At 46.9% G+C, this 20,843-nt stretch overlaps 1 protein-coding gene across 1 annotated transcript in view; it reads right to left on the reverse strand.

The window, feature by feature from the left end:
- Positions 1-1,607: 1,607 nt before the first annotated feature.
- The window catches only part of LOC106591559 (zinc finger protein basonuclin-1), a 29,756-nt gene continuing 10,520 nt past the window's right edge, over positions 1,608-20,843 (reverse strand). The window contains exons 2-5 of the mRNA XM_045689439.2: positions 9,415-9,517; positions 8,972-9,207; positions 5,635-7,778; positions 1,608-5,303 (exon numbers count right to left, since the gene is read on the reverse strand). Coding sequence (XP_045545395.2) covers positions 4,505-5,303; positions 5,635-7,778; positions 8,972-9,207; positions 9,415-9,517 — 3,282 coding nt within the window. The 3' untranslated portion in view covers positions 1,608-4,504. The remainder of the gene's footprint in view (positions 5,304-5,634; positions 7,779-8,971; positions 9,208-9,414; positions 9,518-20,843) is intronic.

The raw sequence follows: 20,843 nt of genomic DNA on the forward strand, positions 1-20,843 counted from the left end.
AACTACTCCTACCATCAGAAATACTCCTACCATCAGAACTACTCCTACCACCAGAACTATTACTCCTACCACCAGAACTACACCTACCACCAGAACTACACCTACCACCAGGACTACACCTACCACCAGAACTACTCCTACCATCACTGGTCCATTTCTGTCTATACCCTCTGACAATGACTCTACACTATGGCAACACTTATCCATCTCAACATCTCTTGAATGATTAGCCTCAAGGCCTACTTGGTTACCACTGGCCCTCAATGCTTTTTAGTTGGATTCATGTGAGTGACTTGTGAGACAAGGCTCATATATACAACTCATATATTTATTGTTGTTGAGGTGTGTGTGTGCTGCGTGTGCGTGCGAGCATGTGTGTGTGTGCAGGCTTATGCAGCTTTATATGTGTAGACTCTTTGAAAAAAAGGTGCTACCTAAAAGGGTTCTCTGCCTGTCCCCATAGGAAAACCATTTGAAAAACCCTTTCTGGTTCCAGGTAGAACCCTTTTGAGTTCCATGTGGAACCATTTCCACAGAGGGTTCTACATGGAACCCAAAAGAGTTCTACCTGGCATCAAAAAGGGTTCTCTTATGGGGACAGCCGAGAGCGTGTATGCACTTGTGTCTGCCTCAGTGGTTCTGTGGTTGTTTTGTCTGGGTGGTGGGGACAGACAGCACGCATAAGGTTATTAGGGAAGATTTATTTAACTAGGAAAGTCAGTTAAGAACAAATTCTTATTTTCAATGACGGCCTAGGAACAGTGGGTTAACTGCCTTGTTCAGAGGAAGAACGACAGATTTTTACCTCAGAGATTTGATCTTGCAACCTTTCAGTTACTAGTTCAATGCTCTAACCACTAGGCTACCTGCCACCCCGAGTTAAGGTCAGGGTTAGGTTAAAAACCCATTTTAAGAAGATCAATTGTAGAAATAGGCGGGGTTTATGACTTTGTGGCTGTAGTAACTAGTGACGACCCGTCAGAATCAATAACAACACACTGCACGGTGACCTCACAACAGTGATTCTTTTTTTATTTCACCTTTTATTTAACTAGGCAAGTCAGTTAAGAACAAAATTCCCTATATAGTGCACTACTTTTGACCAGAGCCCATAGGGCTCTACTCAAAGTAGTGCACTACGTAGGGACAATAATGCTATTTGGGACACATTCGGTGTTCTACCTGGTATGGAACACTAGTAGGCCGTAGGAGATAGACGGGGGCACAAAACGAGAGAAAACACTTCGAAACAGAAGAGGTCCAACAAGAACACTCATTTCATTTGTACCGTTTAAAAGCGTTTTCTGTTTCTTGCCTACTGAACATGATTCTACTATGGAGTCATTTCTATTATGTAGTTATGTATAAAACAAATACTCCTGTAAGTGTAGCTTTTATATAATTGAGGATGAAGTAGTGTTTTTTAATTCCCAGCACCACAAAGAGAAGACAATGTAATAACGATGTGTTAATATTAGTAGAAATTGGTACTGAAAATATTGTGGATAAAGCAGATTCATATTTTGTTACAGGTGGCTAATCGTATGATAGTATTTACTTTAAGAAAACGAAATAGATAAATATTATGAAATGAGACCAAAGCGTGCTAACAGATATGGCTTTTTATTGAGTAGGAACGAATATTGTAACATTAAATCAAAAAACACATGGTTTATTTTTACAAATCCATACAACTTCACAAAGAAATTGATATTTTATCTAGCTCAATGTAATTAAATACATAAGGTCAAATACACACTGAGTGTACAAAACATTATGACAGACTGACCAGGTGAATCCAGGTGAAAGCTATGATCCCTTATTAATGTCACTTGTTAAATCCACTTCAATCAGTGTAGATGAAGGGGAGGAGACAGGATAAAGAAGGATTTTTAAGCCTTGAGACAATCGAGACATGGATTGTACATGTGTGCCATTCAGAGGGTGAATGGTCGAGACAAAATATTTAAGTGCCTTTGAGCGGTGTATGGTGGTAGGTGCCAGGCGCACCGGTTTGAGTGTGTCAAGAACTGCAACGCTGATGGGTTTTTCACGCTCAACAGTTTCCTATGTGCATCAAGAAGGGTCCATCACCCGAAGGACATCCAGCCAACTTTACACAACTGTGGGAAGAATTGAAGTTAACATGGGCCAGCATCCCTGTGGAATGCTTTCGACACCTTGTAGAGTCCATGCCCGACAGATTGAGGCTGTTCTAAGAGCAAAAGAGGGGGGTGAAACTCAATATTAGGAAGGTTTTTTAATGTTTGTACACTCAGTGTATATGCAGAATACCTAAACCAAAAAACTATTATGAAATACTACAAGAACGTAACTTTGGACATCTTTTTCCTCCCAATAAACATCTCTTAGGATGCAGAATGAGTCCAGTAAAATTAGCATATTTGATACAGTATACGTGTTTTGGTTTCTTTTAGATTACAAATGACTATTCACAAAATATACAATTCAATAATTATTTAGGTACCATATGTTTTGAAGGGTGTGCGTGGACATTGGGCCCTGGCTACTTATCTTTCAGTTAGGTTTTGATTTTCTCAGTGTTTGACTTGTTCACAGTACAATATCATATGATCCAACTTTTGGAGAAAATGACTGTCTGTCTGTATGTCTAGAATGATGCCCTCACCCACTCTAGTGCACAAGATGTGATCAGATTTGATTACAAAAGACCATGAAAATATATAAAAGTTTGTCCAATAAATGTTTTCTTCCAAGAGTTGTAATAGCTTTTTAAGAGCCCAAGTCTGAATACTGCTTTTTCTGTGATGTGTTTTCATATAAGAGCGTCAAGAGAAGGCTGTTTTAATACTGCAAGCCTCAAATATACGGTGTCCATATTAGGACAGCCTCAATCTCGGCCCAAGACTGAGGCTATCCTAATAGGGACACCGTACTGCATGAGACGGTTGGATTCGTATGCACCTCGGGACTGAGAAATCTTTGGTCAACGTTATCACGCTAGCATAATGCAACATCCAGAAACAGCAACGATAGGAGAGGAACAGAACCACACATACAACATCAAACAATAACTTATATCGATCAAGTTCACAATACTTATAAAACGTTCTTTTTTTTTAAACAAAGATCTTTACAGACCACAAAGAAACTAACAAACACGCCACACTTCTAGAATGTCACAGACGCTTTTGATTGGAACGATACGTGTAAACTCACAGGGAAAGTCGACGATAACTACCAAGAAGAACACCAAAAATATTTTACTTGTTATAGTTGATAACCAGTGGTGTAAAGTACTTGTGTAAAAATACTTTAAAGTACTACTTAAGTAGTTTTTTGGGGTATCTGTACCTTACTATTTATATTTTTGACAACTTTTACTTTTAATTCACTACATTCCTAAAGAAAATAATGTACTTTTTACTCCATACATTTTCCCTGACACCCAAAAGTACTTGTTCAATTTTGAATGCTTAGCAGGACAGGAAAAGGATCCAATTCACGCACTTATCAAGAGAACATCCCTGGTCATCCCTACTGCCTCTGATCTGGCGGACTCACTAAACACAAATGCTTAGTTTGAAAATTATGTCTGAGCTTTGTAGTGTGCCCCTGGCTTTCTGTAAATTTAAAAAACAAATGGTGCCCCCTGGTTTGCTTAATATAAGGAATTTGAAATGATTTATACTTTTACATTTACTTTTGATATTTAAGTATATTTTAAACCAATACTTTTACTCAAGTAGTATTTTCCTTGGTGACTTTCACTTTTACTCGAGTCATTTTCTATGAAGGTATCTTTACTTTTTCCACCACTGTTGATGACTGGAGATAAGTGTCACTTGAACAGTATGTGATTTAGAAACTGGCAGGTGATCCTAAACTGGATGTGAGTGAATTATACTAGACTCTAAGGCAAACTATTAACTATTTAGAATTAGTGCATAGAAATACAAGAGCTAGAGAGAGGGGTTGAGATGCACAATGTTTTAAAAGATGATGCATGATTTTTAAGTGTTTTAAATCAAGACAAAAATACATGATAGGAAAATGACTTGTCAATTTCATGTCCGAAATAAATTGCTGTTTTTCTACATGTACCATCAATAAATATCAATTTAAAAGAATATATTTCAAAAATGTTGGCAGGGGAAAGGAAACATAATTAGCCTAATATGAGTGTCCAAGGAATGGAATGCAGAAGGTCTTCATGTGTACCTCAGAACAATTTGAGGTTTGCTGAACTTGATATACCTGGAGAAATCCACTCAACATTCAGGGAGATATACTGTCCTGTAACATTTGCACAATAAAAGCAGATACAATCTGCCATAACAAAGAAAAATGCAGCTGGATTCCACAATCCCAAGCTCACTACAGACATTGCCCCCCCAAAAAACAATGGATTTTTTTCAAAAAGTGCGAACCTGCAAGCCTGTTCTGGTGTCAAATAAACAAACACTAAAGAATACAGTGAGAGTGAATCAGGGTCTGTGTGAGCTGAAGCTCGGGCAAGGACCTACTCCTGGTCTAGAGTGGTGCCGCCACCACTGCCAGTCAGGTTGCGGTGCAGGTTGGGGTTCTGGCTGTGTCGATTGCGGCTCCGTACTGACGAGAATGTGGTGTCACAGCCTGGGACTTTACACTTGTGCAGCAGGCGCAGGTGGACAGTCTTGTAGTGGGCTCTGAACGTCCCCTTGTTGCTGTATACCTTCTGGCACACGTGGCAGGTAATGGGTGAGCCACCTCCACCCCCCTGCGGCCCCACCTGTCCTCCCCCCATACAGCCCAGGGTCCTCTCCCCGCCCGAACCTAATCCTTCCCCACTGGGGCCTCCTAGACCAATCCCATCGCAGCTCTCCCCATCGCTGTCCTCCTCCATTGGCAGAGGCTCCTCCTCTAGCCCCTCCCCTTCCTCGCTGCCTGCCCCATCCGAGTCCCAGGAGGAACGGGCGCTGCCGCCCCCATGAGGAGGTACAGACAATGACGTACTTAGGTCCAGTACCGTCCCCTCCTCCACCCCTCCTCCTCCTCCCAGCTCCTCTCCTGCATTCTCCCCTGTCCTTTCGTCGGCCATCTTGCTCATGGGGAAGACCAGGCCCATGCGGTTGTGTCCTCTGAAGATGACGGACGTCTGGCTGCCTGGGTCTCTCTGGAGCTCTCTGTCCCTCTGGAGGTCTCTCAGGTCCTGGTGGTAGTCCAGGCTGACAGGGTCTTTGTCCCTGCAGAGGGAGGCTGGGGAGTATAGGGAGCGGGGTGATGGGCTATACAGGTCTTTGGTCAACAGCTTGTGGTGGAGGTTGAGGTTGGAGCTGTGCCTGGAAGAAACAAAATGTAGGAAAGGTTGTTTCTTGGTTGGTGTTTTTTCAAAGGTACCTTTAGCAATTGTTCTATCTTTAATTGACCATTCATCTCAGTTAAATAAGTCTGTAACTGACGTATTTGTGGTTGCTGCCAGTTTGGTGTGGTTTTATTACATCATTTGAAAAGACATACTAACCATATCACTTCAACAAAACCTCTGACATCATATGCTTAAATATCCTATATTGTGCTAGAGAATGACAAATCCCTTTCATAAATCACTGACAGACTATACAACTAAATGACAGACTATTAACTGACTGATGTGTGTTTGTTCTCTCTCACCTGTCTCTGCTCCTGCGGGAGGGGAAGGCAGCGTTGCAGCCAGCCACCGTGCACATGTGCATCTCCTTCAGGTGCACGTTGCGGTAGTGCATCTTCACACTGTACTGGTTGTTGAACGTCTTGCTGCAGATCTCACAGTGGTGTGGAAGGTCATCCCTGTCCAGTGGCCCCTCAGAGTCCATACGAGACTGCAGGAGGCTAGAGTCGGTGTAGTCTTCCATACAGCCCTCTGGTCCATCCTTCCCTCTGTCGCCTAGTCTGAACAAACCACCGTTGGTCAGTCGGTGGTCCATGTCGTCGCACGGCTTGTCTTGGTGCTGGGAGGTTGGTTGGTCGCCCTCCTCTCCCTCTGTCTCTGTGTGGTCTCTGCTCAGAGAGAGGCTGTGGTTCTCTCTGTGGTTGAGTTTTCCATCATAGGGGGATGAGGCGCAGGTGATCATACCTGTCTCTGCCTGCCGGGATCCCTCTTCTTTTTCGTCTTTGTCCTCCTCTTGTTCCCTGCTTCCACACATCTCTCTCTCTGGGCTGTGGGACCTTGGCCGCTTCACCCCCTCCCTCTCTCCTCTCTCCCCAGCTAGGATGACTCCTCTCTCCTCTCTTTCCCTCTCCCTCTCTACACCCATCTGTCTCGTACACAAATCCCCCCCTCCTCCTAACCCTCTCTCACACTCCTCCTTGTCCCTGCCTTGTATAGGGCTCATGTCCTCTGAACTGCTGTCCTCCCCCATCCCTCCCACCCTCTCTACCGCTTCCTTCTCGATCTTGATGGGCATGCTCGACTTCCGCGACTTCTTCTTGGGCACAGGGTCGATGATGGCACCGCAGGCGTCTGGGGCGGTGATGGAGGTAGGTTTGAGGGGAAGCGAGGAGGAGAGGACGGGGAGGGATGGGAGGTGTTGGCCGGGGCTGTTGGCCAGCTCGGCAGGGGTCACCAGGCTCCGGTAGAAAGGCAGCACAGGCTGCACTGTCTTCAGGTTGGGGAAGAGGATGCCGTGGCCCAGGTGCCCCATGCTGGGGAAGGAGCTGCTGTGGTGCAGCTTGGTGCTGCTGGTGGTGGAGTCCACATGGCTCACCATGTAGCTGGCAACCGACTTCTGGCTGTCGGGGGATGAGGTCAGGGACACCGGGATGGATGAGTGGGGGTACTCAGACCGCGGTTTGTCGCTTGCTTCGGAGTCTTCGTCGGCCGAAAGGCTCCCGCTGCCTCGCAGGTCCTTGTCGCGGTTGTTGCGGTTCATGGGCATGTGCAGGCGTGGGTTGGGGTTGGCGCTGTGGCGGTTGCGGCTGCGCAGCGAGCTGAACACCATGTTGCAGCCGTCGATGGTGCACTTGTGCTTGATCTTCAGGTGCACAGCGTTGTAGTGGATTTTCAGCGTGCCCTTGTCGTAGAAGGTCTTGTCACACGCACTGCAGTACACACGCCCCTTCTTGAGACTTCCTCCCCCGCCTCCCCCGTTCCGGTCCATGGAGCGTTGGAGCTTGCTATCCGGGGACATCTGGGTAAAGTCAGAGTTCATCATGGAGGGGGTGCAGGGTGTGGAGCGGCCGTCTGAGTAGTTGTCACTGGTGGGGAAGTCCTCAGCCTCCATCTTGGGCGTGGCCGAGAGTCCGTCCATAGGGTTTTCTCCACCCCTGTCCAGGTCAGAGGTGAATGAGGCGGAGCTAGAGCCCACCAGGCTGCTCTCGGTGGGAGGCGGCCCGGGGAGGGGGAGGGCGTTGGGGTTCTCGTCCCCCCGTCTCTGCCCCTGCTCCATCTGCCCCCCTTGCTGCTGCTGCAGCGCCCCCGGTGGCGACCCCAGGAGAGGCGCTGGCACGGAGCCCAACAATTGAAATGGTAGCATAAACGCCATACTATTAATAAAGTTCTCAAAGTGGTGCGCTTTGGATGAGCTCAGTTTCTCCACCTTGGGGGTCAGGATGTTGTTGGTGGTGGCAGTGCGCGGGGTGCTGCGCTCGATGAAGGTGCGGATGTCTGAGTTGGTGCGGGTGCTGGGGACCAGCACGGCCTGGCCCTCCTTGTCCTGTAGCGCCATCAGCTCCACAATGGACTTGGTCTCCCCGAAGCGGAGGAACTGCTGCAGAGTAGCAATCTCCTCCTCGAACGTCATGATGGCCCAGCGGTCCAACACCTTCCCTGCTATGTCCTGGAGAGGGTGTGAGGGAGGGAGAGGGAGAGCGGGGAGGGGGAGGAAAGGAGAGGGTGTGCGGGAGGGAGAGGAAAGTTGAGGGTGTGGGGGAGGGAGATGGGGGAGAGGGAGGAAAGGAGAGGGGGTGGGTGAAGAGCGGGGAGGGGGGAAAGAGAGTGAGAGAGCGAGAAAGCGATTGATATGCAGAGAGAAAGAGAGAGAGAGCATTTCATCATTAGCATTATACATCTCTATTAGGCTCTATTCCTGTATATTCACACACCAAGGACGATATGAAGTCATCTAAAACACAGACTGACTGTGTCTAAACAGGTGTAGAGTGAACTTGCTTTTAGACACTGATCTTGGGTCAAATGAGCATTTTCCCCACTAATGGCTAAGGTGAGGATTGGGGAGTGGAAGTTGATCCTAGATCTGTACTTAGGGGAACTTCACCCCAGAGCGTCTTAGTAAAGGGTTCAGTTGTAAAGTTAATGCAGAGAGGAGGGAGTCCTCATTACAGCGCTGCCTTTCATCTTGCCTGTCATTTCTCTTCATTTAAATCACGTGGATTTTCCCTCTCTCCATCAGCATCAGAGAGGACATGTGCACACACATACAAATGAACGAACACACACACACGAATGCGCACGCACGCACACACACACACATGCACGCACGTCAGGGTGGAGTGAGATCAGAGAGGAAGGAGAGAGGAGAATGAGGTTCCTCCGCCCGGCCCAGTAGTAATTACATAGGAGTTGTGGTGTCTGTGAAAGTCAGACCGCGGCCTCTTCATACAGTAACCATGATCAATATTTCATCACACAGCATTCGCTTGGCTCTGCCTGTCGAGGATTCTGACTCTGTGTTCACCATTAGAGGAGCTAACATTAAATGCAGAGAGAAAGCTGAATAGTTGATGACGGACTAATCGAAGTGAGCAGCGGCTGGCTGACACTGACTGTGTGCCGGGTGGTTCAGCCTAGCTCAAGTTTGAGAGGGAAATCATGGAACTAAATAATATTTACAAATCTCCCCTCCATCAGTCTGGAGACGTCCAGAGGGGAGGATGAGGAGAAAAGGAGCGTTCCTATAGAGAAGCTTTGTTTCTCCCCCTCTCTCCTGTGTTCCTCTCTCTCCTCCTCTCTTCTGTCCTCCTTTCTCTCCCCTCTCGTCGTACTAAAGTAAGAAAGAAGAGCCCCCCCCACCTGTAGGACGTATCCTCGGATGTAGTCCTGTAGGGTCCAGTCCAATGCATTGAGGATCTGGATGACCTCCTCCTGTTTCAGGACACTGAACAGCCGGTCCAGCAGGATCTTTAGTCTGACCGGGATTGCCTGGGTCCCGTAGAGCATCAGGCTGCAGATGTCAAAGACCACGTTGGAGTGGACGATCTCCACCTGGCTGCCCTGGTACATGTGGTGCAGCTTCAGCTTGCTCAGAGCTGCAGGAAGACGGAGGGGTGGAGAACGCACAGGAGTGAGTAGAGAAAACACAGCCGAACCCACACACACACGAATATAGAAAACAGCCCCCCCCCCCACACACACACACACAAACATGAATAATGACACACCTACCCCCCCACCCCCATTCCCACCCCCTGATAGAAATGTACACTAAGTAAAGTAACAAATGAATCTGTGCTTACCGTGCGCTACCCATCCATGCTTGCACTGCTCACACAGTCTTTTCTTCAGTTTCCCAGGTTTGAAACTATCACAGGTACAGTTCACCAAGGTGCAGCAGATCGCCTGGCAGAGAGACACAGAAGTTCAGAAGGTCCAGAAACATTTAGAAGCTATATGAGGCAGGATTCGCAAATGGAATGATCGGAATACCTGGTGTGGGTAAAGTAGGGGTATAGCTTTAAAACACTGAAGTGCATTGTGGGTAATGTAGTAAGTTAACTTTTGTTTTTGATGCAAATGTTGTGTGGAGGAGATGTAGGGGAACTGTGAGCCACGCTCTTTTTGCTCCATTAGCCTGCTATTTTATTTAGTCATTCAGACTACCTCACATGGTGTACAAGTTTAATAAATGTCAACTACTTCAGTGGAATTCCAGACTAACTTGTCATTAGCAGCAGATAAGATCTCCAAATGTGGGAATTACCCCAGAGCATCTGTACATTTCTCTGGCCTTGGAGCTAGCAAGTGAAGGCTCCCCTGAGCCGCCCTGACTACGGTCTGGAGGTGAGGAAGTAAAGGAAACACTGGGTTCCATTATAGAGCCACACAGAACAAAATAAAACAGTGTTAACTCAACTTCGATTTTCAAGTACCACTAACAACACACATTTGTGTTCAAGCCACTCACTAGCACACCTGATTCAACAACTCAACTAATCATAAAGTCCTTTAGTTAGTTGAATCAAGTGTGCAGGACTAGAACTGTTCGAGGTTCTTTCTCAAACTGAAGTTGCCAGTTGAGAAACACTGACATAAAACACAGCTGAACTCAGGAGAAAGGGAAAGTATAACAATAGATTAATCAGGAGAAGAAAACAATATGCAGTTTGATCACATGGATAACACTTCCTATCATTCACTTCTACAGTGAAATACACATCCAGCCACAACCAACAGAAACAGCTTCTCTTCCCACTTAGAGCTGGGGGAAACAGATCCACTATGTTTCACAGGGAGGGAGTTATCTTTTGTACATTAATAAATGCACAGCCTTACACCTCTCTCTCTTCTGGATGTATAGCTGCAGAGACAGAGACAGAGATTGCCTGCAGTCATCTGTTCTCCCATTGTGAATAAATCATCCCTGCCCTGGGATGAGCAGTGCATGTGAGAGAGATCAGGCAAGCTTCTCACACTAACACACAGACACACAGCAGTGCTGCGGGCCTGTTCTCCCCATGCTAGGATCATCTACAGCAGGCCTGCCCTGTTCTCCCCATGCTAGGATCATTATAGATCCAAGATGGCGTAGCAGTCAGACATCTTTGTCCTGTTGTGTCCCATGTATATATCTTTTTCTATATTTTTCTTCACGTATAATTTTTTATATTTTTCTAAGCCTCAACTTCAAAATACTCTTCTGCAACCCGCCTCACCCAATGTGGTGTGGATCTGCATTTTCTAAAGTATTTTTCTTTACTTCGGAACCGGAATCCCCCAACAGAAGCTAGCCAGCTAACTTGCTCCTAGCTAGTAGTCAGCTAACCACTGCTAATGGTCATCAGCTAACCTTTAGCTCGGAAAACTCTCGCCAATTTGCACAACGCGATTCAAACCAGAGCATACCAGACCTATTTTCTCTCCATATCCCCGGATTCCTATCGCAAGCTCTGAACCTTTTCACCTGGATCATCGCAGCTAGCTAGCTGCAATCCGAGTGGCTACTCCCGGCTAACGCCTCTGTCTTGAAGCAAGCACCAATTAGCCTGGAGCTAGCCCATGCTAGGCCCATCTCCCGACTAGCTGAAGAGGTCCATCAGCCACTCTACAATACCTATTTTGCCAATTGGCCCGGACCCCTTTTACTGCCGGTACGGAGCTCCTTCACAACTGGACTACCGACGTAATCTGCACGAGGGGGTTATTCAACTGGCTCCTACGTCGCGACATCCCCTGAATGCCCATCTGCTAGCCTGCTAGCCGTGGCCAACTAGCTGTCTAGAGCATATTGGACTGTTAGCTGAAGAGATCCATCGGCCAATTTCTTGGGCCACTATACTTATTTTGCCAATTGACTGAACCGCTTTGCTACACAGAACCCAAATACTCCATCACGACTGGTCTATTCGACGTAACTGCACGAGGAAGCTATAACAGACTGCCTCCATCGCAACGTCCATCTAAGGCCATTCTGCTAACTTGCTAGCCCCGGCCTGCTAGCTGTCTGAATCGCCGTGTCTCCAGCCAGCCTAACTACTCACTGGACTCCTATGACCACTCGGCTACGCATGCCTCTCCCGAATATCAATACGCCTTGTCCACCACTGTCCTGGTTAGTGATTATTGTCTTATTTCACTGTGGAGCCTCGAGTCCTGCTCAATATGGCTTAGCCAACCCTTTAGTTCCACCTCCCACACATGCGGTGACGTCAACTGGTTTAAATGGGGCGGCAGAGTAGCCGAGTGGTTAGAGCCTTGGACTAGTAACTGAAAGTTTGCAAGTTCAAATCTCCGAGCTAACAAGGTACAAATATGTCATTCTGCCCCTGAACAGGCAGTTAACCCACTGTTCCTAGGCTGTCATTGAAAATAAGAATTTGTTCTTAACTGACTTGCCTAGTTAAATAAAGGTAGAATTTTTTTTCTAGAGTCTCTCTCATCATCACACAATGCCAAGGTTTACCTCCAATGTATTCACATCCTAGCATACCTTTGTCTGTACATTTTGCCTCGAATCTATTCTATTGCGCCCAGAAACCTGCTCCTTTTACTCTCTGTTTCTGAATGTACTAGACGACCAGTTCTTATAGCCGTTAGCCGTACCCTTATCCTACTCCTCCTCTGTTCCTCCGGTGATGTAGAGGTTAATCCAGTCCCTGCAGTGCCTAGCTCCACTCCTATTCCCCAGGTGCTCTCATTTGTTGACTTCTGTAATCGTAAAAGCCTTGGTTTCATGCATGTTAACATTAGAAGCCTCCTCCTTAAGTTTGTTTTATTCACTGCTTTAGCACACTCTGCCAACCCGGATGTCCTAGCAGTGTCTGAATCCTGGCTTAGGAAGACCACCAAAAACCCTGAGATTTCCATCACTAACATTTTCCAACAAGATAGAACTGCCAAAGGGGGCGGAGATACAATCTACTGCAGAGATAAACTGCAGAGTTCTGTCTTACTATCCAGGTCTGTACCCAAACAATTCAAGCTTCTACTTTTAAAAATCCACCTTTCCAGAAACAAGTCTCTCACCGTTGCCGCTTGCTATAGACCACCCTCTGCCCCCCAGCTGTGCCATGGACACCATATGTGAATTGATTGCCCCCCATTTATCTTCAAAGCTCGTGCTGCTAGGTGACCTAAACTGGGACATGCTTAACACCCCAGCCATCCTACAATCTAAGCTTGATGCCCTCAATCTCACACAAATTATCAATGAACCTACCAGGTACAACACCAAATACGTAAACACAGGCACCCTCGTAGAGATCATCCTAACCAACTTTCCCTCCAAATACACCTCTGCTGTTTTCAACCAAGATCTCAGCGATCACTGCCTCATTGCCTGCATCTGTAATGGGTCTGCGGTCAAACGACCACCCCTCATCACAGTCAAACGCTCCCTAAAACACTTCAGCGAGCAGGCCTTTCTAATCGACCTGGCCCGGGTATCCTGGAAGGATATTGACCTCATCCCGTCAGTAGAGATGCCTGGTTATTCTTTAAAAGTGCCTTCCTCACCATTTGAAATAAGCATGCCCCATTCAAAAAATGTAGAACTAGGAACAGATATAGCCCTTGCTTCACTCCAGACCTGACTGCCCTTGACCAGCACAAAAACATCCTGTGGCGTACTGCATTAGCATCGAATAACCCCCGTGATATGCAATTTTTCAGGGAAGTGAGGAACCAATATACACAGGCAGTTAGGAAAGCAAAGGCTAGCTTTTTCAAAAATAAATTTGCATCCTGTAGCACAAACTCAAAAATGTTCTGGGACACTCTAAAGTCAATGGAGAATAAGAGCACCTCCTCCCAGCTGCCCACTACACTGAGGATAGGAAACTCTATCACCTCTGATAAATCCACTATAATTGAGAATTTCAATAAACATTATTTTACGGCTGGCCATGCTTTCCACCTGGCTACCCCTACCTTGGTAAACTGCCCTGCACCCCCTACAGCAACTCGCCCAAACCTCCCCCATTTCTCCTTTACCCAAATCCAGATAGCTGATGTTCTGAAAGAGCTGCAAAATCTGGACCCCTACAAATCAGCCAGGCTTGACAATCTGGACCCTCTCTTTCTAAAATGATCTGCAGAAATTGTTGCAACACCTATTACTAGCCTGTTCAACCTCTCTTTCGTATCATCTGAGATTCCCAAAGATTGGAAAGATGCCGCGATCATCCCCCTCTTCAAAGGGGGAGACATTCTAGACCCAAACTGCTACAGACCTATATCTATCCTACTCTGCCTTTCTAAGGTCTTCGAACACCAAGTTAACAAACAGATTACCGACCATTTCGAATCCCACCGTACCTTCTCCACTATGCAATCTGGTTTCAGAGCTGGTCATGGGTACACCTCAGCCACGCTCAAGGTCCTAAATGATATCATAACCGCCATCGATAAGAGACATTGCTGTGCAGCCGTATTCATCGACCTGGCCAAGGCTTTTGACTCTGTCAATCACCACATTCTTATCGGCAGACTCAACAGCCTTGTTTTGTCAAATGACTGCCTCGCCTGGTTCACCAACTACTTCTCTGATAGAGTTCAGTGTGTCAAATTGGAGGGCCTGTTGTCCGGACCTCTGGCAGTCTCTATGGGGGTGCCACAGGGTTCAATTCTCAGGCCGACTCCCTTCTCTGTATACATCAATGATGTCACTCTTGCTGCTGGTGATTCTCTGATCCACCTCTACGCAGACGACACCATTCTGTATACTTCTGGCCCTTCTTTGGACACTGTGTTAACTAACCTCCAGACGAGCTTCAATGCCATACCACTCTGCTTCCTTGGCCTCCAACTGCTCTTAAATGCAAGTAAAACTAAATGCATGCTTTTCAACCGATCACTGGCCGCACCTGCCTGCCCGTCCAGCATCACTACTCTGGATGGTTCTGACTTAGAATATGTGGACAACTACAAATACCTAGGTGTCTGGCTAGACTGTAAACTCTCCTTCCAGACTCACATTAAGCATCTCCAATCCAAAATTAAATCTAGAATTGGCTTCCTATTTCGCAACAAAGCATCCTTCACTCATGCTGCCAAACATATCCTTGTAAAACTGACAATCCTACCAATCCTCGATTTCGGTGATGTCATCTACAAAATAGCCTCCAACACTCTACTCAACAAATTGGAAGCAGTCTATCACAGTGCCATCCGTTTTGTCACCAATGCCCCATATACTACTCACCACTGCGACCTGTACGCTCTCGTTGGCTGGCCCTCGCTTCATACTCGTCGCCAAACCCACTGGCTCCAGGTCATCTACAAGTCTTGCTAGGTAAAGCCCCGCCTTATCTCAGCTCACTGGTCACCATAGCAGCACCCACCCGTAGGACGCGCTCCAGCAGGTATATCTCACTGGTCACCCCCAAAGCCAATTCCTACTTTGGTCGCCTCTCCTTCCAGTTTTCTGCTGCCAATGACTGGAAAGAACTACAAAAAAAATCACTGAAGCTGGAGACTCATATCTCCCCCACTAGCTTTAAGCACCAGCTGTCAGAGCAGCTAACAGATCATTGCACCTGTACATAGCCCATCCAACTACCTCATCCCCATACTGTATTTATTTATTTATCTTGCTCCTTTGCACCCCAGTGTCTCTACTTGCACATTCATCTTCTGCACATCTATAACTCCAGTGTTTAATTGGTATATTGTAATTATTTCGCCACTATGGCCTATTTATTGCCTTACCTCCCTTATCTTACCTCATTTGCACACATTGCATATAGACTTTTTTTACTGTATGTTTGTTTATTCCATGTGTAACTCTGTGTTGCTGTATGTGTCGAACTGCTTTGCTTTATCTTGGCCAGGTCGCAGTTGTAAATGAGAACTTGTTCTCAACTTGCCTACCTGGTTAAATAAAGGTGAAAAAAAATCTACAGCAGGCCTGCCCTGTTCTCCCCATGCTAGGATCATCTACAACAGGCCTGCCCTGTTCTCCCCATGATGCTAGGATCATCTACAACAGGCCTGCCCTGTTCTCCCCATGATGCTAGGATCATCTACAACAGGCCTGCCCTGTTCTCCCCATGCTAGGATCATCTACAACAGGCCTGCCCTGTTCTCCCCATGCTAGGATCATCTACAACAGGCCTGCCCTGTTCTCCCCATGCTAGGATCATCTACAACAGGCCTGCCCTGTTCTCCCCATGCTAGGATCATCTACAACAGGCCTGCCCTGTTCTCCCCATGCTAGGATCATCTACAACAGGCCTGCCCTGTTCTCCCCATGCTAGGATCATCTACAACAGGCCTGCCCTGTTCTCCCCATGCTAGGATCATCTACAACAGGCCTGCCCTGTTCTCCCCATGCTAGGATCATCTACAACAGGCCTGCCCTGTTGTCCCCATGCTAGGATCATCTACAACAGGCCTGCCCTGTTCTCCCCATGCTAGGATCATCTACAGCACCAAAAAGGTGTCCTCCACACCTAACCCACCAACTCCATGTCAGCCAATCATATTCTGGCCATAAGACCCTTTACACAACACAAGATGATGCCTCTGTCTCTCGTTGTGGCCCAAATGGCACCGTATTCCCTTTATAGTGCACTACTTTTGACCAGGGCCCATTGGAAATAAGGTGTAATTTGGGATGCGACCTCTGTTTCCCACTAATGGTCCTTATATCTCAGGACAAGCACTCAGCAGCGAGTGTGTGTGTGAGAGATTCTAGTCACTGATGTTACTAGTGCTGTTGCCCTGTGTGTGTGTGTGTGTGTGTGTGTGTGTGTGTGTGTGTGTGTGTGTGTGTGTGTGTGTGTGTGTGTGTGTGTGTGTGTGTGTGTGTGTGTGTGTGTGTGTGTGTGTGTAGTGTGTGATGCTATCTGATGCTTTGTGTTTCCTGCTCGCTGTACAGTGCTGTGTTAAGTGGTTGGGGTGAGAGAGAGCAGTAGAGTGACTGGGCTGAAACAGAGCTCGCCAGACCACCACTACACAACACTGAGTCAATCACAGCTCTCCAGACCACCACTACACAACACTGAGTCAATCACAGCTCTCCAGACCACCACTACACAACACTGAGTCAATCACACCTCTCCAGACCACCACTATACAACACTGAGTCAATCACAGCTCTCCAGAACACCACTACACAACACTGAGTCAATCACACCTCTCCAGACCACCACTACACAACACTGAGTCAATCAAAGCTCTCCAGACCACCACTACACAACACTGAGTCAATCACACCTCTCCAGACCACCACTACACAACACTGAGTCAATCACAGCTCTCCAGACCACCACTACACAACACTGAGTCAATCACAGCTCTCCAGACCACCACTACACAACACTGAGTCAATCACACCTCTCCAGACCACCACTACACAACACTGAGTCAATCACAGCTCTCCAGACCACCACTACACAACACTGAGTCAATCACACCTCTCCAGACCACCACTACACAACACTGAGTCAATCACAGCTCTCCAGACCACCACTACACAACACTGAGTCAATCACAGCTCTCCAGACCACCACTACACAACACTGAGTCAATCACAGCTCTCCAGACCACCACTACACAACACTGAGTCAATCACAGCTCTCCAGACCAGAGTCAATCAGAGGCCCAAAACAACACTTCACACACTTTCATTCTTTGAACAAAGCATATTGTATTCCAGGGATGTAGGTTTTATATTCAAAAGTGTGTGTGTGTGTGTGTGTGTGTGTGTGTACGTGTGTGTGTTGATGCTCATTAGATTGCATTGAGAAGATGTTGTGAAAGTGATTAATTAGATTCCGTTTCACCTGACAGTAAGAATCAACATTTTATGTGTCAGAAAATAAGTGTCTAAATCACAACAACAAACAGGGTTTCTGTAACATCAACAAGAACAGTATGCATGCCATTTACTAGCCGATGACTAACTAGCATCCCTTGAGAAGAGTCATCAGATTTGTGATCAAAGCGACCTGTGTTAGCACTACATGCTACCCCCCCGTGCTGGCTAGCACCTCTCTCCCCTGCCATCTATAATGTATCAACAACATGTGTTAGCATACATGAGTAGCATGCTTAATGGTTAGCAATTACTGCTGCTGTAGCACTAACCCCCTCAACAGGGGGGAGGAGGAGACTCTCTCTCTCTTAATTCATCACACAGTCAACTCCTCCCACTGGTTCGTTAGCAGGGCTGGAATGTGGACTGTCTCTCTCTCTCTTAATTCATCACACAGTCAACTCCTCCCACTGGTTCGTTAGCAGGGCTGGAATGTGGACTGTCTCTCTCTCTCTTAATTAATCACACAGTCAACTCCTCCCACTGGTTCGTTAGCAGGGCTGGAATGTGGACTGTCTCTCTCTCTCTTAATTCATCACACAGTCAACTCCTTCCACTGGTTCGTTAGCAGGGCTGGAATGTGGACTGTCTCTCTCTCTCTTAATTAATCACACAGTCAACTCCATCCACTGGTTCGTTAGCAGGACTGGAATGTGGACTGTCTCTCTCTCTCTTAATTAATCACACAGTCAACTGGTTCGTTAGCAGGGCTGGAATGTGGACTGTCTCTCTCTCTCTTAATTAATCACACAGTCAACTCCTCCCACTGGTTCATTAGCAGGGCTGGGTTCCATTCCAAAAATATGTCCCCTTGTTCTCTTCCCTTCAGTTGACAGGACAGGATATGCTAGAATAAAATGGAGGAAACTGGGTAAAACGTGCGTGAACTACTCAGTCATCTCAGTTATTTCAGATGTACAACGGGGAGTGAACATGGACAGATGGGAGACGACAACTTTCTGGAATGAAATGCTGCCGATTAACGCTCCAATGCATACTTCCTGTTCTCTGTCCTCTCTTTCCATTTCATTCCTTCTCTGTCTCTGTCTTTTATCCTCTCCTCCCGTCTCCTCCATCCCCCTATCCTCCTCTCCTCCGTCTCCCTCTCCTCCGTCTCCTCTGTCTCTCTCTCCTCCTCTTCAGCTGATCTTCTCCTGTGGGACTGAGGTGATGTGGAAGAACCTCTCGGTCACCTCCGACCACAATAATCCCATCATTACAGGGCCCAACCAACACGGCCCAATTACACTAATCCCATCACACACAGGCACACACAGATTTATGTGCTCGCACACACTCAAACGAACAAAGGCACGCCTGCACATACACAAAGACAGACAACTGCACAGACACAAATGCGTGCACACACACACACACACACACACACACAGCCCTTTGATGTTTCCTCTAGTGTACAACTCAATCTGTTCCTCTGGACAATCAAAGGGCACACACACTTGTGCACACACACAGAAGCACACACAGCAGGCATTGCTCCGCTCAGTCCTCCCTGTCGTTCGTTTGTCTTAATTAGCTATTCAGTTTATCATTAGTCCCTGAGATTAAGAAAAAAAACGGTCACTTTCTCAGACCACCGCTGGGCTGGCTAAGTCTGCTGCTATGACCATGACCGAACGGACAGACAGACCAGCGCTGGGCTGGCTAAGTCTGCTGCCATGATCATGACCGAACGGACAGACAGACCAGCGCTGGGCTGGCTAAGTCTGCTGCCATGATCATGACCGAACGGACAGACAGACCAGCGCTGGGCTGGCTAAGTCTGCTGCCATGATCATGACTGAACGGACAGACAGACCAGCGCTGGGCTGGCTGCCATGATCATGACCGAACGGACAGACAGACAGACAGACCAGCGCTGGGCTGGCTAAGTCTGCTGCCATGATCATGACCGAACGGACAGACAGACAGACCAGCGCTGGGCTGACTAAGTCTGCTGCTGTGACCATGACCGAACGGACAGACAGACCAGCGCTGGGCTGGCTAAGTCTACTGCTGTGACCATGACTGAACGGACAGACAGACCAGTGCTGGGCTGGCTAAGTCTGCTGCCATGATCATGACCGAACGGACAGACAGACAGACAGACAGACCAGTGCTGGGCTGGCTAAGTCTGCTGCCACGATCATGACCGAACGGACAGACAGACCAGCGCTGGGCTGGCTAAGTCTGCTGCCATGATCATGACCGAACGGACAGACAGACAGACCAGCGCTGGGCTGGCTAAGTCTGCTGCCATGACCATGACCGAACGGACAGACAGACCAGCGCTGGGCTGGCTAAGTCTGCTGCTGTGACCATGACCGAACGGAATAACAGACGGACTCTGGTAGAGTTAATGAGTTGTTAGATCAAGGGTGATATAGTCACAATCAAAGTGTCATGATTTATTGGTTATTCAGTTTGATTTCTGAATACTTGGTCAATGTCATGATCACAGAGGCTTTTATTTAGTTATGCATTTATGATAACCTTGATTCGGACAGGAATTGGGAGTATGTTTTTATTCACAAATGGATCGTTCGTCTTCCACAGTCCACAATATCAGGATAACACCAATTAACACTTTAATGACAAATCTCCATAAACTACCATTAACACCAGTCTCTACAACTTGGGATGGAATATTTCCTTACACAATATTTCTGACAATCAAAACACTGTGCAGGATTGCTGAAATCTGGTAACTTTCCCTAAATTCCCAAGACTCCCAGAAATCTTGATTCATGGTTATTCCCTTGCAATTCAAGGAATATTACAACTTCGAATTCTGGAGAACCTAGGAATTTTCCCAGAATTTTGCAACCCTACAGTGTCTACTTGTTTTTCAGAAATACCGTAAGGGAAGATTTCCGTCCAAAATTGTAGAGACTGGTAACCGGAATTTTTCAACCCTATAGACCACACTATTAGTCTTCACGTAATCATTGAGAATGCAGAAAGGAAGGAAGACCACCAGAAAGTGGAATGGAAACTCTCCTCATCTGCTGTCTCTGTCTTCATGCTGGTGTTAATGCTGTCACTCAGCACCTGGATCTACTGGGCCACAGGCTGGGCCCAGTAGATCGTTCCCTCCCCCTCTCCCTCTCCCCTTTCTCTAGGTGCTTTTGTCTTTCTCCCTTTTTTTTCCTTTCTCATTTTCAATCTCTCTCTCTACGTGGGGTTGGCTCCTTTTCTCTCCCCCAGGTGGAGATTTGGTGTTTCTCTCCACATTCGTAAACAAAATAAAACTATGCAAATGTCTCTGTCTTTATTGGCCAAACCAGCAACTACTGTGCCTTTGGAAATTATTCAGACCCCTTGACTTTTTCCACATTTTGTTACATTACAGCCTTGTTCTAAAATTGATTAAATCTTTTTTTTCTCAGCAATCTACACACAATACCCCATAAT

This window comes from Salmo salar, chromosome 11 (assembly GCF_965601325.2).
Source record: "Salmo salar chromosome 11, fSalSal1, whole genome shotgun sequence".
In the NCBI taxonomy this organism is placed as follows: domain Eukaryota; kingdom Metazoa; phylum Chordata; class Actinopteri; order Salmoniformes; family Salmonidae; genus Salmo; species Salmo salar.